The sequence below is a fragment of the Chelmon rostratus genome, chromosome 2 (genome assembly GCF_017976325.1).
Source record: "Chelmon rostratus isolate fCheRos1 chromosome 2, fCheRos1.pri, whole genome shotgun sequence".
NCBI classification, from domain to species: Eukaryota; Metazoa; Chordata; class Actinopteri; order Chaetodontiformes; family Chaetodontidae; genus Chelmon; species Chelmon rostratus.
This window is the reverse complement of record NC_055659.1, coordinates 29,770,721-29,785,414: the sequence shown is the minus strand read 5'-3', so window position 1 is coordinate 29,785,414 and position 14,694 is coordinate 29,770,721. Positions and strand designations below refer to the sequence as shown.

The window sequence follows — 14,694 nt, the reverse complement described above, 5'->3', positions numbered from 1 at the left end:
TCTCTTAATGTCTTCCTGTGAGAGAAGCCAGAGGGTGTTAAACCCATTTACAGGCTACTTTGGCCTTGCAGCAGACTGCAGAGAGAGCCAAAACCTGGCGGAGATGGAACACAGCCACAAGGAAATGATCAGAATAATAGTGTTAGATTTACGTGGCACTGCCTACAAAGAGGATGTTTGTCTCCTTGTAGGAAGTGAGTCATAGTACAAAGATAAACTGCAGGGCTCCAGGATTTGAATATGTATGTGTGTGTGTTGGTGTGTGTATTAACCCCTCCTTGTCCTTCGTCTGCAGGCCGAAAAGTAACAGAGTCCACGCCAACCTTCCTCTCACCTCCAGGGAGCGAGAGCTCCAAAATGGTGCTACGAGACGAGCAGCTGCTGCTGGAGTGTATTGCTGCTGGACTGTGAGCTCACACACACACACAAACACACACACAAAAGATAGGATGAAATATTAATTGGTGTGGGTACTGCTAGGATATTGCAGAAAATATCATTTAAAAGGGACAGTCATTAAGCCAAGTGAAGCTGAATGTGAAAGGAGGATTGAAAATAATTGTTTAGAGATTTCATTTGTTCGTCCAAAAGTGAGCTTGACTCAGTGAGTCTCCAGAGAATCACAGCGTAGAGGACAGTTCATCTCCACCGTACCTCCCTCACCTGTCTTAAATCAGGAGGTGCACGCGGGAGAAATGAATAAATTAGACCACAATCACAGCCATTTGTTAATGTAAGTGAAGATTTGCTAATTGATATTCAGATACAAGCATCCGAGCCGCTCGCTCTGCTAACCTCTATGACTCACCAGGTAACAGAAGGGTAGGCTAGTCAGCCCAAAACATTTCACAGAATTTATGCCAGAATGATGACAGAGAGGTATTTAGATTTTTAAACATATATTTGACATATATTTGAGAGACAAGTACAAGTACAAAAATGAACATTTAACATGGATTAACACAGATACACAGGAGAAGACAAACCTGGAAACTGAGCTTCTTATTCCACTGTGTACCTGCAGTTTTCCTGCTGAAACAAATGACAGCAACACTATGAGGCTGCTGAGTCTGTCATTTACACCACACTCACACTCTCTCATGTCTCTCCTCTGTCTGTCCCTCCCCTGCAGTCCGACACCCACCATCAAGTGGTTTAAGAAGGGCGGGGACCTGCCAGGACGGAAAGTGAAGTTCGAGAACTACAACAAGACCCTGAAAATCATCAACGTGTCAGAGGAGGATGCTGGGGAGTATGTCTGCATGGCCAACAATCAATTAGGCAGCATACGTCACTCCATCTTTGTTCAGGTCAAAGGTGAGGAGGTTCCAGTGGCTATATGTGCTTCTACAAATATATGAGCTTGTGTTTGTGGGTGAGTCCGTCACGCTAACCTGATGTCCTGTGTTCCGCAGCGGCTCCTTATTGGCTGGACAAACCTACAAACCTGGTGCTGGCCCCAGATGAGAACGGGCGCCTGGTATGTCGGGCCAACGGCAACCCTAAACCCAACATCCAGTGGCTGATCAACGGACAGCCTGTGGACAGTATGTATAGCTAAAAAGTCTTTCTTTTCTGTCTTTTGTCTTTCTTTCTCTCTCGTCTATTCTATTCTGATTATTGGCCATTTGGCTTTAATAATCCACTATTGTAACACTTGACAGCAACATCACCTACTGTCGGCTCTAATATTCTGTCATCTAATGTGTTCATGGCTGTCGTGTCCTCTTGACTGCCTCTCAAGACGTTTTTAGTGTCTGTATGTAGCCTAAGTCTCACGACAGCAGTTGTAGGCACATATAAACAGTCACAAGTTGAAGTACTATATTTGGGGCCCTAAACTACTAATGTACCAATCACCCAAAATCACTGTGATGATTTCATTTTTATCATTATTGTTATTACTTTTTCTTCCTCCTCTTTCCTCAAATCTTCCTCCTCTCCCTGACCCCAGGCGCTCCTCCCAGCCTGAGCAGACAGGTGTCGGGCGACACCATCATCTTTCGCTCAGTGCAGATGGGAAGCAGCGCCGTCTACCAGTGCAACGCCTCCAACCAGCATGGCTATCTGCTGGCCAACGCCTTCGTCAGCGTCCTCGGTGAGACACAGAACGGGGCTGATGTTAAGTTGTAAACAGTCTAGTAATTAACAGTGGCTGGGGGTGTTATGTCTCTTTCTGTTTGTCTTACTTTCTCTCTTGAACACCAGTCCTTTTTTTAAGTGAGGTATATACACCAGCATCACCACTGTGACCTCTGAGCTTTAGATCTTTTCATCAGCATCATTGCTTTTCCTCTCGTCCACACGCACTGGTCATTGTGAAAGTCTACTCTCCTGACAAATCTATCAGACATTTTGTATAATTGGGTTTTGATTGCATTGCAGTGACATACCAACAAACTCCCTTATAATCCACGTATACTGTATGTGTACGTACAGGCTTTTTTCTTATTTATGTTCCTGGCATCAATTATTTAAAACTATTTCACCAAACAGCAATAGCTAGTAAGCCTTTGTTTGCTTTTTGTTTTAAGCAACTACAGTTTATACTACAATTCAGATTTGCTGTTAGTGTTGCCAGGTTTAATCACTGTCATAATCTAAAAAAACAGTCTGACTCCGGTTCTGGCTAACTAGATACATCTACATGTACAGTACACCTCTGTACTGAGCGTAACAGATTAAACTGATAACAATCTTCCCATCTTACTCTGGATAAGAAAGCAACGTCACATATCCTAACATGTCTTCCTTTAATGTTCATCAGCTGTTATTGAACGGATCAACTTTATATTTCTGTTTTTCCCAACCTAAATCCAACCAGTTCAGTTGTCTGGTTAAACTGTTAACACGTTTATATTTCACATTACATTTCAAAGTTCTTGTAAGTGATGAAGTGGTAAAGGTGTGATCCATTCTTTTTCTCTTTGTAGACATGCCTCCGAGGATGCTGGGCCCCAAAAACCAGTTGATTAAAGTCATTGAGAACAACCGCACCTTCCTGGACTGTCCCTTCTTTGGTTCTCCTCTGCCAGACCTGCGCTGGTGAGCATCTAATGTTTTTTTGTTGACTTAAATCCAAAAATACAGGTTTGGCTTCATCCTCTGAAAAACCTCATCCTCTTCGACCAAGCTGCTTCACTGTTGAATTTACAATATTTACTTTAATTTTCAGATTTTTAGCAATGCCCATACGTTTTCTATGTGTGCAGGTTTAAGAACGGACAGGGCAGTGGGCTGGATGGCGGTCAGTACCGTGTTTACATCAACGGAACCCTGGAGATCAAACGGGCCCGAGCAGAGGACGAGGGCACCTACACCTGTGTGGCCAACAGCATCCTGGGCACAGCTGAGAACCAGGTCCGCCTGGAGGTCAAAGGTCAGACACACACTCACACACTCACACATATGAGGCATCTTGTTCTGACTCAGTATCCCGTCTATGAGTGAGATTTTGATATGACATCATTCTAAACCATGTCACATGACACCATGTGCAGCCTCCATGTGCCACAAGCAGCTCCAAAGGGTTTATGAGGGTTTTTACATGGAGTTGTGTGTCAAAGATGAAATATGTGAAATATGAAATGATTTCCTTTTCTTGTGCCAAACAGCCTGGACTCCTTGATTACATCTCATGTGCCTTTAACTAACTTGCCTCGTATTCTGTTTACTGAGAGTTACATTTGTATTCAGACTGCATACACTGAACATATCCATCCTGGCAATCACAGTAGAACTGAGCTGAACTGAACCATTTAAAACAGGGGAACTAATCTGCCAAGGTGGTGAGATAACTGTTCATTTTTCATTTCAACTTTTCATTCAAATGGAAAGAATTATATTCCAAAAGCCTATATTTTGGAAGATGAAGCTCACCTTTCCCAGTCCAGGACTTGGGATGTTCTTATATTGCACAGACGTTGTAGAGAAGAGGCTAGGGTACATTAGTAGACGTGCAAAGTAGAGGCCACTCCTTTTTCTACGAGAAGGATTTGCTGCTCACTTGCTTCAACAAAAAAAGGAAGATTTTAGGAGCCAATTGAATGACAGATTTACAGGGCCTTGCAGTGATATTAAAGTTTACTGTGCGAGTGAGCGTTTGAAAATTAATGTGTTACATCACATAACATCACATCATCAGGCACACTTTCACCTTTCACTAATTTCCTGGATGCAACGAAATGTGCCACTTCATAAAAATATGTCTGTGTGTACGTGTTCCTCTTCAACCTCACTCCAACTCAGAACGGACTCGTATAGTCCGAGTCCCGGAGCACCAGTCAGCCATCAGGGGCTCCACCGTTCGCTTTGACTGTATGATTAAGTCTGATGCCAGCCTGCCCGTCACTGTGGCCTGGACCAAGGACGACAAGCCTCTCTACCTGGGATGGAGGTAACAGCACCTACACTGACCCTAAACCATCTGTGATGTTCCCATCTTGCATTGGTCAAAACATCAAAACCATGTCGCCCCCCCATCCAAAAAACAAAAGAAGAAAAATACTGAACCAGCTGGAATTTGACTTTTTGACTATTATTCAGTTTGTTATTTAGCAACAATGACAATTCTTTAAAAGTTGTCTTTTAGTTAATTCTTACATACAGTGGTAATTAACCACCATTGACATGAATAAATGTCCTTTTTGAATCCTTCCTTTTCTCCTATAATACATTGTGAGCTATTCCATATGGCTGGCTAATACGAGTAATATAACTCATTTCATTGTTGAAACATTCATGTATTTAGAGTCAGCTGTAAGAAAGATTGCTTTATGGCACAAAATAGAAACATATGGTACATATATAGCAGGGTCAGTATGGGTCAAATATGTAGCCAAAAAATCTTCTGTAATTTGCAGATAAGGAAATTCATATTTTAAACACTAGTGTAATAAGCATGGCATACAACAAGAACATGCCCTGTCTTACAGAGGAATCAGACAATGAGAAATCCTACTTTTAAAGTGTATTTGAACACACTTAGAATAGAATGAGCAGCTCCATAAGAGACAAAGTCAACTTAAAATACTGATGTATAACAATCAATGCTTTCTGTCTGTTTGTCCCCCAGGCTGAAGAAAGATGAGGAGTCGCTGACCATCCCCAGTGTGAATGAAGGCGATGAGGGGACATACACCTGCACTGTTAAATCTGAGATAGACCAGGACTCAGCCTCAGCCCGCCTTACTGTGTTAGGTACACTCACATACAGAAGAGTGCTGGAACAAGAATTTCTCTGAACCCAAACATGTCCCACAAGCTTGTTTAATTCTACATAATTGATCACACAGTGTCAGCCTATGTATTTTGCATGTGAAAATGTTTTCTGTAAGGAAACATCTAAGGAAACATCTAACTGCAGCTTTCAGTTGAATGTAGTGAAGTTAAAGTTACTGTGTGAAATATTGTGAAGGAATAGTAGGAAGTCTCTCAACATTGACATACTCAAGTAAAGCCAGCACTTCAAAATGTAACTTTTTTCCTCTTTGGCACACACACACACACACACACACACACACACACACACACACACACACACACACACACACACACACACACACACATACACACATTTTTACTGGTGCATTATATTTTCTCATTCAGATTTCATGTAAATGTCTTTCTTGACATGATACTATTTTTCAGCTCTGTGCCTTCAAATGGAAATCATGCATGTTTTATTATTGCTGCACTTTACTAAACTACTTACCTATCTAATCTTTAACTCTGCTTACTCTCACTGATTCAACAGTTTGCATGCAGTGGATCTTGATATGATGCTATGTAGTGCTGGGTAGAAAGTGCCGTAGAGGAGCTACACTGTAGACTCTGGCTGTGTTCTGAACCACCTGCTATACAAGCAGTACGTCCTGTTTTGGACAAACTGTAGCATGTAGCATGCAGTATGCAAACAGAAGCAAAATCTGCAGTCTGCCAAAAAGACCCGGATGTTGTGCTAATTTCGCAAAAATCTCCAGTACGCATGAGACCAGTGCATGTTGTGTGCTGTGTCCCAACTTGCTATTTCATCACTGAATTCAACTTCTCTTGAGATGAGAAATCAACTGTAGATTTCAAATACTGGCAGTTTTACAAAAATTGATGGCGAATCAAAAAAGTGTGGCGAAGCTTCATAAGCCATCTTTCAGAAAATCAGGGAAATCCACATTTATAATTTCTCTTTTTCTTTTTAGAGCATGAGTGGAAGCTACACAGTTTGCCATTAGCTGTGGTATTATTCACAGCTGCTTTCCAGTACCAGATGTGGTCTAAGCCTGGCCTTGCAGACTGCAAAATAAATCAATTTAACAGTTTCAAACTGCATGCTGCCATGACTTTGTGGTAATATGTAGTAGGCGGTTCTGAATGCAGCCTCAGTTTGAGCATTCTGTGTAACCATTGCTTTGACATTTGAGGCTTTTGCATTAATGAGTCACAGGAATGAGCCACTGTTATTTGCTGAGAATAAAAAACAGACCCAGGCTTTTAATGTAATTTAATTTCTTTTATTTTTTTGCAGAATGGGAAACTCAAAGCTCAAATCAGTGTGCAAAAGTCTCAAATGTAAATATGATTACATGATTGTCTCAAACTTGGGTTAGTGAAGCTGACTTACATTAATCCAACGTGTACTACACAACATGTTAACCATTGTGCTCCCTTGCTGTTGACTGGCTGCTAGACTAACCTGCAAACTCTAACCTTTATACCCACTTCCTGGTCCTTGCCCCCGCCCCACAGAGGAAGCCTCCCTCAACCCCTCAGTGTCTAGTGCCTTGCCTCCAGGTAACACACAGCTTGGGTGGAAATCTTCTTAATCTTTGTTTCCTGTCTTGGATTTCTTCGTGTTTATTTTGTCTTCGTATTGTTTCATTTTTTCTCTGCTTCTGTCTCAACTTGTGCCTCTGTTGTTTTATAGTATTTATATTAAACACTGTTATTCTGGATATTATTTGATTATGATTTTTTTTTTCTGTGTGTGTGTTTGAGAGAAGATACATTTTTATTACAGAATGGATGTTAGGATGCATGCACCACAATCCATCCTGTCAAGTTATTAATTCATTTTCTTATTCAGTCTCATATTAAGTCTGAAAATGTTTGTCTAGATAGAAGTATCTTAACCTAAGATTGACGGACTGATTATGAGAATAAATTACATTGTACAGTATGAGAGATGTGTTTTGCAGCATGCCTATTTTGTATGTGTCTGCTTGTATAGTACATAATGAGGTTGCCATGTCTAAAATGAGGTTATTTCCTGTTTATCTGCAGATCGTCCAGACCCTCCCATGGATCTGGATATATCGGACCCAGCCGCCCGCAGCGTCCGCCTCACCTGGATCCCTGGAAATGACCACAGGAGCCCAATCACACGTCAGCATACACCTGCTCTCCTTATACCTGTATTCTCCTGCCTCCTCCTGCCCTTTAATGTCTCATTGCAAAAACATGTCTTGTGTGAGCTATATTTGTGTTGAACAGGTTCAGCTTTCATTTATCTCTTGGTCTCCTCACATTGCAGTAATGTCGCACCTGTTGTGACTGAAGGAGAGCCAGAAACGTGCAGTGGCAGAGTTTGTGTCAGGTTGGAAACTCAGGAAGGAAATGATAATGTAGTGATGCTGAAATAGAAATACTCATTAAAATGTACCTCATTTCTTCAGTAATAAGGCCACAATTATAATCCATCAGAGAAATATTATTTGGGGACCTATTCCTCATAAAATGATAATTATAATCTGTGCTTAGCGGAGGGTTTGTAAAATTAATGTGTCTGAGTTAAGAGGAGATAAGGGGATGAAACGACATTATACCAGCATACATGAAACCACTGCTGCAGGTGGTCCATCACAGGAACAAGAGCTGACCGAGAGAACCCTGAAAACCCGCTGAACCCTTCACATTTCCTCAGCTTAAACAGCACGTGGTCTGCCTTTTCTCAAGCCAGTTGTGTGTCTCTGCAGAGTTCCTGGTCCAGTTTGAGGAGGACCAGTGGGAGCCGGGCAGGTGGCAGGACCTGTCCACTTACCCCGGAGACCTCAACTCAGTCATCCTGCAGCTCGCCCCCTTTGTCAACTACCAGTTCAGGGTCATTGCCATCAACTCAGTGGGCCAGAGTCAGCCCAGCCGCCCCTCTCCACCATACAAGACGAGTGGAGCTGGTGAGGAGAACCACACACGACCATCTCAAATCATGTTTAAAGACTGATAGTGATGTCATCTTATTCCATATTCTTTTCTATTGTTGGCTAAATATGTTACAGCCTATTGCACATGAAAAATATGATTTTGACTTTAAAAAGACATTATTTAAAAAACAAGATGTTGTTAAATAGTTTGGAAGAATATTTCCGACCCATGAAGTGGAGGATGTTTGTTTTGGGAATAAAACTGTGCCAGTCTTTGAGAACATATTCTAGAGGGCACAAGCTGAGCCAGGAGAGCTTCAGTTTAGAAATCTGGACCTATGGACAGAGCTTGTTGGAGTTGAATTGTTTGATGTAAGTGCACTTTGTTATGTTAAAACAAGCCCCAGATGCCATTCCCAGAGGTCTTCGAGGATGGGGCTCCAAAAAGGACAATATGGAGATTACTTGGGAGGTAAGACATGAACAAGGCAAGACATTACATTTTGTAAGTAAAATTCAGTGACTGAATCAGATCAAGTCGAGGACGTATGTATAATTATTTTCTGTTTCCCCAGAGGATGAGGAACACTTCAAAATGACTGTGGTTTGACAAAATAAATTCTGTTATCTGTAGAAAATGACTGTGGCCCACCAGTGGTGGAAGCAGTATTCAGATACTGGACTTAAATATTGGATGTATTGGAATAAAGTGTAAGTTTGCAAAAAACTGAAGTACTCAGTTTTATTTGAGTAAATGTAGTTAGTTACATTCCACCACTGGGCCTCATCATACATACTGTTCTTGTACACTGAGATGACATCACTCGGACATAGAAATATTTCTTCAGCTTCAGGAAAGATTTAAAGATGTTAAAGCTTCATGATTTAAGAAGAAAAGAAAAGAAAAGAAAAGAAAAGAAAAGAAAAGAAAAGAAAAGATACAAGAAAGAAAAATGACATGCATGCTGGGAAGAGCTCAGAGAAAGGCCCGGTCCCTCAGTCAAACTCAGTTATGGCCCAAATTAAATAGTTTTACAGAAATATGTAGAAAATCAAACCAATACAAATAAGACCCCCACATTTGCCCCCTGGATAACATTGCTGATTAAGAAAAGTATGAGCACTAATATGTTCTGCTAACTGCAGTGTCAACTGCAGAAATGAATGATTCAGTTCCACTGAGAGAAGTTGCACTACTTGTTGAGATAAAAGTAAAACCTTTAACAAGATTTGACTTTTAATGGATTTCATGGAAGAAATTCCTCCAAAGCAAAGTGATCATGTCTCTTTTCAGTCAGAGTGTGTTCAAGGTGAGCTTTTGTTTTTGTTCTTTTATTCCAGCCTCTGCTCGATCTGGAGAGAAATGGCCCCAACCTGCACTACAACGTGTGGTGGAGACGGAAGGATGTGGGGGATGAGTGGAGTAATGTGACCACGGTGGGGTCCAAACACGTCGTCCAGAACACAGAAACCTATGTGCCTTATGAGATCAAAATCCAGGCCAGGAATGACTTTGGACCAGGGCCTGAGTCCAATGTGGTCACAGGATACTCTGGGGAGGACAGTAAGTGGATACACACTACCCCAGGAGGGCTGAAACTGGACTTGGTTGTAGAAACTTGGTTGTTGAGACAGATGTGCCCCCTCTCATCCAAGGGGTCATTAACCTCTGTTGGGTGGTTATCTCAGTCATTTGAAACCATTTGAAACGTTTGTGCTCATGTACAACTGAGGATCTTCACAGACTTAGATTGTCTTGGACTGAGACTGATAGATGTTTTTTGTTTCCAGATTGTCTCAGTGTCATCAGTGATTCATTTCACTGTCTCTCATTTGAAGCATTAGTGATAATTACTGCAATGCAACCAGAACATTACAGAGGGAATATGTTGTTTTTCCAGCACAAACAGAACCAAACCTTTCCGACTGTTCTCACATCATGTGTCCCTTTTTGCTTGTTCAGAACCCACCGACGCTCCCACGAACCTGCGAGTGTCAAAGGTCAACAGCACCAGGACGAATGTCCACTGGAAACCAGTAGACCTGAACTCTGTCCAGGGAGAGTTCAAGGAGTACAGAGTGAGACTGGCTATATTATTGTACTGAGAACTGAACTGAGCTCTGAAAACAGTTTCTGACAATTTTTAACCCTTTCTTTCCTCGTCTCCCTCCCAGCTGTACTACTGGCGCGAGGCCAGTCTGGTTCCGGGTCTGATGGTCAGTAAGGAGAAGAAGACCAAAGGTTTCTACAGCACTGTGGCTGAGCCATCTGGCATCCTCAGCGACCTGGTGCCCTACTCTAAATACAAGATGTTCATGGTCGTGGCCAACAACCGCTTTGAGAGTCCACCCAGCAACACGGTGGAATTCACCACCAAGGAGGGAGGTGAGGACGTGCAGGGGAGGCTGACATCACGTGTAGTTTCACAGACTTGTTCTGAACCAAAGGTAGCATGTTCATCATGTGGGGTTCCCACAAACAGTCCATTTATTATGGAGAAACACACACTGTATCAAAAAGTGTCCCTGACAGAACACATAGGTTTCTGACGGGACATTTTGATGCTGCCATCTTTGTGGAGTGGAATGAACAATGAGTAATCAACGTGGCAGCGTAAGAGGCTGAGACCAGGTCAATCATGCAAACACTTCTCCTTCCCTTAATCACTCACTGTATTTTAAACAGAACTGTTTTTAATCATCACCTCCACACATTTCAGAATTAAAAATTGCCTTTGAGCCCACGACGATGTCTCATGGTCAAGCATTGACTTTACATTTTGAGAGCTATTTTGGCAACATTGGAAGAATGTCTGTGGAGCTGCAGATTTTAAAGCCCCAGCTGTGGGCTGTGATGGAACCAGCTCTGTCTTTCCTCCTCTGTCCCAGACCCCTCTTTTGTTTCCTCTGTGTACTCACCTGTTTGTGTGATTTTGTGTGTGTGCTTGTAGTGCCAGATGCTCCGAGGTTCTTCAGGATAAACCGTAGAGGTTTTGACACCATCCACCTCGACTGGGACAAACCTCTGGAGCCAAATGGCATTCTGATTGGATACCAGTTAAAGTACCAAACAGGTGAGCTGCTCTGATTTGTCAAACCTATTCACACATTACTCACACAGTTTTCACACACATACAAACTTCCATACAAACCCTCAAACCGAAAGCTTTTTTTTACTTGGTGCTTCTGCTTGGTGGTGATTTACTAAACTAGGAGCTGTAAGTGTTTTTGTAGGATTGAGGTGTTTGCTTTGTTTTATAGTTTTTATTTGAGTGAATTGTATGTGGACCATACAGCTTTACAGCAGAGACACAACACGGACACAATGAATGGAGACAGAATCAGACAGGCGTGAGCCAAACCAGTTTAACCCTGGTATCTTAACCACTTATTTGCAAGTAACATTGAAGGTGAATACATGTGTGAAGCATCTAATGGTGAAAGTTATAATAATAATAACTGGAGGTTTAGTAAAATGTTGTCAGTCAAAAGGAAGAAGTGTGACAGCAGGCCAACCAGTCCATGCTTTTAAATCATTCTTCTGTGAATGTGTGTGTGTGTGTGTGTGTGTGTGTGTGTGTGTGTGTGTGTGTGTGTGTGTAGTCAATGGGTCCAGGATGGGTCGTCTCCAGTTGGAGCAGTTCCTTCCTAATGTGACAGACTTCACCCTCCGCCTGCCGGACCGATCTACTCGCTATAAGTTCCACCTGTCAGCGCTCACCCAGGTGGGGGCAGGGGAGGTCTATGCTGAGGAGTCCCCACACTTTGCCAATGAAGGTGAGTGTTTCTACATTTGACCAACTGTTTGCAGAAAAATCTCAAAAACAAACAACAAACAAAAAAAGGTGAACAAAAAAGGTGAACAGTGAAAATGCATCGGAGACACTAAAACTCTTCACGGAAACCAAGGTTTAGTTTACAATGCAAGCAGTTCCCCGGCTGTTTTAGACAGCTGTGTTGTTAAAATGAAATTCTGTATATGTAAGCTGTTCACATCTTCAGTAGAAAGAGTAGGGAAGTTAGATAGTACTTAGAGACAACAAGAATAATAAAGAATAAAGCTAGCCTTATCCTTTAACACATTTTACTTCACTAATCAACTTGCTTTAATTGTTTCAACTTGGTGAATCTCTTGGTTAATTAGAGCTACTGGAATGTGTCTAGCATCCTTTTTCCCAACAGGGCACAGGACACTGAACCTTCACTCTGCTGCATCCTGTCTTTTATTATGTATTTACACCATTTCCAGCCTTTTCTGCTGCATGAGAAATGGGTGGGTTTGATAGCTGTCTACATTGTGAGAGTCTGGTTCTGTGAATCACTGGAACACGTGTGTGTGTGTGAGAGACACTGAGACATAGAAACAGGTAGTGACAGAGGCTGTAGCTCTTTAGCAAACACAGGCCTCTTTGTTGGGGTGTCAGATGGAGAAAGAACTGGTCTTTCTTTAATGGATGACATTATCAGTGCACCATCATACACACACACACACACACACGCACACACACAAACACACACGCATTCACGCGCGCACACACACACACACGCACAGCAGATCAGAGGAAGAAAATCAGAATCTGCCAGTGACTTTCTTGCCACTCATGTTATCAACTTTTGCATTAATTTGAGATATACAGCAGCAGTGTGCTGCTATTTTAATGTCATGAATCACATTACACCTGACGGGTTATTTTAAAGGGCTGGATCAGCCAAATTTAGAAAACGTCTCGTGGTTTCTAGCCACACAGGACAGATTGCATGGTGTGATACCATTGTTGGTGCATTAAGTGAGAATATCTGTTGATCCATCCTTCCAGTCGCCGTCATTCCTGTTGTCCCTCTGTGTCTTTCTTACACCTCTCCTCTCTCTCCTGTCTCCCCTTCTCTTTTCATTGGCAGAAAACTTTACTGATGCTACAGGTCTAGGTAATGGGGAACGAGGAACACAGCGTGCTTGCCTGTCGCCTTTTCCCATCCCCGTCCTCCGTGTCTGTCCCTTTATCTGTTCATCTTAACACTGGGCAGCAGTGCAGTCCACCTTCACTGTGTTATCCACTGACGCGCAGCTCACCCACCCCCTGCAGCTCCCACTGCTAGACAACAGAGGGAGCTGCTAAACTAGTTTTAACCCCACTGGGTTCAGATGTTACACTGCTTTGGGGTAGATGGAGGGCTTCCAGCTCTCATATTAAAAATAAAAAAGTTGGTTTGCACGTACAATATGATTATATACACATAAACTGTGTGTATTCCTTGACCCAGAGCCTAGGCTGTGAAACATATCTTCTAAAAGAAGGGTTGACACCATGACAACCATTTGACAAAACAATCCTTACTCATGATCCATAGCTTTTTCTGGAGATCATGTCACGTGATCTTGATCAGTGGACTGAATTTCCTCTGTTGTTATGGAGGTGACCATGTGCTTGTAAATGATTTGTTTATTGTAATGATTAACAGAAAGGTTGTAAAGGTTAATGTCAAAATGATTTAAAGAGAATCACTCACATGAGACTGAATAGTTAAAATAGTAATTCTGTAATTGAGTAAATGAGTGACTTGAGTAAATGAGTGATGGCCATCACAAGGTTATTGGCCCATAAGGAAGGTCTCTCTTCCTCTGTCTAAACAACTGACAAAACCCCCAAATCATTACATCTATAATATGAAACAGACAAAAGGTCTGAAGCTGAAGTGAAAACAGGCCAGCCTGTGTTTTTGCTGTTGGACTGAACTGCTGTCTTTGCTGTTCTTTTCTTTTCTTTTCGTTTCTCATCTCTCCATCTTTCTGCTGCGTGTAAAGCTGCTGTTTGTCTGCTGCTATGTGCTTTCAGGGATTGAAGAAGCCCACTCAACACGTTCATGTCACTACTGGCTTTGAACACAGCAGTTCGCTCGATGATTCACAAGTTTAGTGAATGGAATATACAGCCCAGTTACAAGAAAGCTTCACATATTCAGACATTCTAGCTCACTGGTATCATATTCTACTAGATGGTCTTCATGATGAGAGCTCACACTGATAGCTGCTTTAGAATCCTCCTTCAAGTCATTTGTAATCATGTTGGCCTTTAACCTCTGATTTCTGAACCAATCCCTGATGGTGCATCTTTACAATTCAGTCTCACGGCATCACTGCCTCTTTCTGTCTGCCACGACAGACACGTTGGCCTTGTGTAGCAACTTATGTGCTTCTAAAGCTTTCAGGCATTGTCACTGTATACAATGTCATGATGGCGCTGCTGTTCAGAGTGTGTGTAGGATGGGAGGGGATGCACGTCCTGGCATCAGAATGTCAAAACGGGGGAAACATTTTGATGAATGATGCGACTTGATGAGTGTGCTGGGGCTGACAAATCAGCAGTTGGCTTTTGCACTCACTCACTGGCTTAATCATCTTGCTTCTGAACTTTGTCACTCTGCCATCTTTATCCATTGCATCTGTTCACCTGGTCAGTTTACACCCACACACAGTACTGGGGATTACAGGTAAGGTGGCTTGTAGCTTTGGGCTGAACTGGCCTACCTCACTGGGCTGTAATGGCTCCTGAACATGCTA

The 14,694-nt window shown here is 42.3% G+C and overlaps 1 protein-coding gene across 1 annotated transcript in view; it reads left to right on the top strand.

Annotated features, from left to right (window-relative positions):
- The window catches only part of nfasca (neurofascin homolog (chicken) a), a 50,940-nt gene that overhangs the window by 15,323 nt on the left and 20,923 nt on the right, over window positions 1–14,694 (top strand). Inside the window, exons 7-22 of the mRNA XM_041962918.1 lie at window positions 296–407; window positions 1,133–1,317; window positions 1,416–1,547; window positions 1,955–2,098; window positions 2,934–3,045; window positions 3,213–3,379; window positions 4,249–4,396; window positions 5,075–5,199; window positions 7,279–7,380; window positions 7,971–8,168; window positions 8,537–8,607; window positions 9,477–9,699; window positions 10,099–10,214; window positions 10,311–10,521; window positions 11,087–11,209; window positions 11,739–11,912. Of these exons, the coding sequence (XP_041818852.1) occupies window positions 296–407; window positions 1,133–1,317; window positions 1,416–1,547; window positions 1,955–2,098; window positions 2,934–3,045; window positions 3,213–3,379; window positions 4,249–4,396; window positions 5,075–5,199; window positions 7,279–7,380; window positions 7,971–8,168; window positions 8,537–8,607; window positions 9,477–9,699; window positions 10,099–10,214; window positions 10,311–10,521; window positions 11,087–11,209; window positions 11,739–11,912 (2,343 nt within the window). The remainder of the gene's footprint in view (window positions 1–295; window positions 408–1,132; window positions 1,318–1,415; window positions 1,548–1,954; window positions 2,099–2,933; window positions 3,046–3,212; window positions 3,380–4,248; window positions 4,397–5,074; window positions 5,200–7,278; window positions 7,381–7,970; window positions 8,169–8,536; window positions 8,608–9,476; window positions 9,700–10,098; window positions 10,215–10,310; window positions 10,522–11,086; window positions 11,210–11,738; window positions 11,913–14,694) is intronic.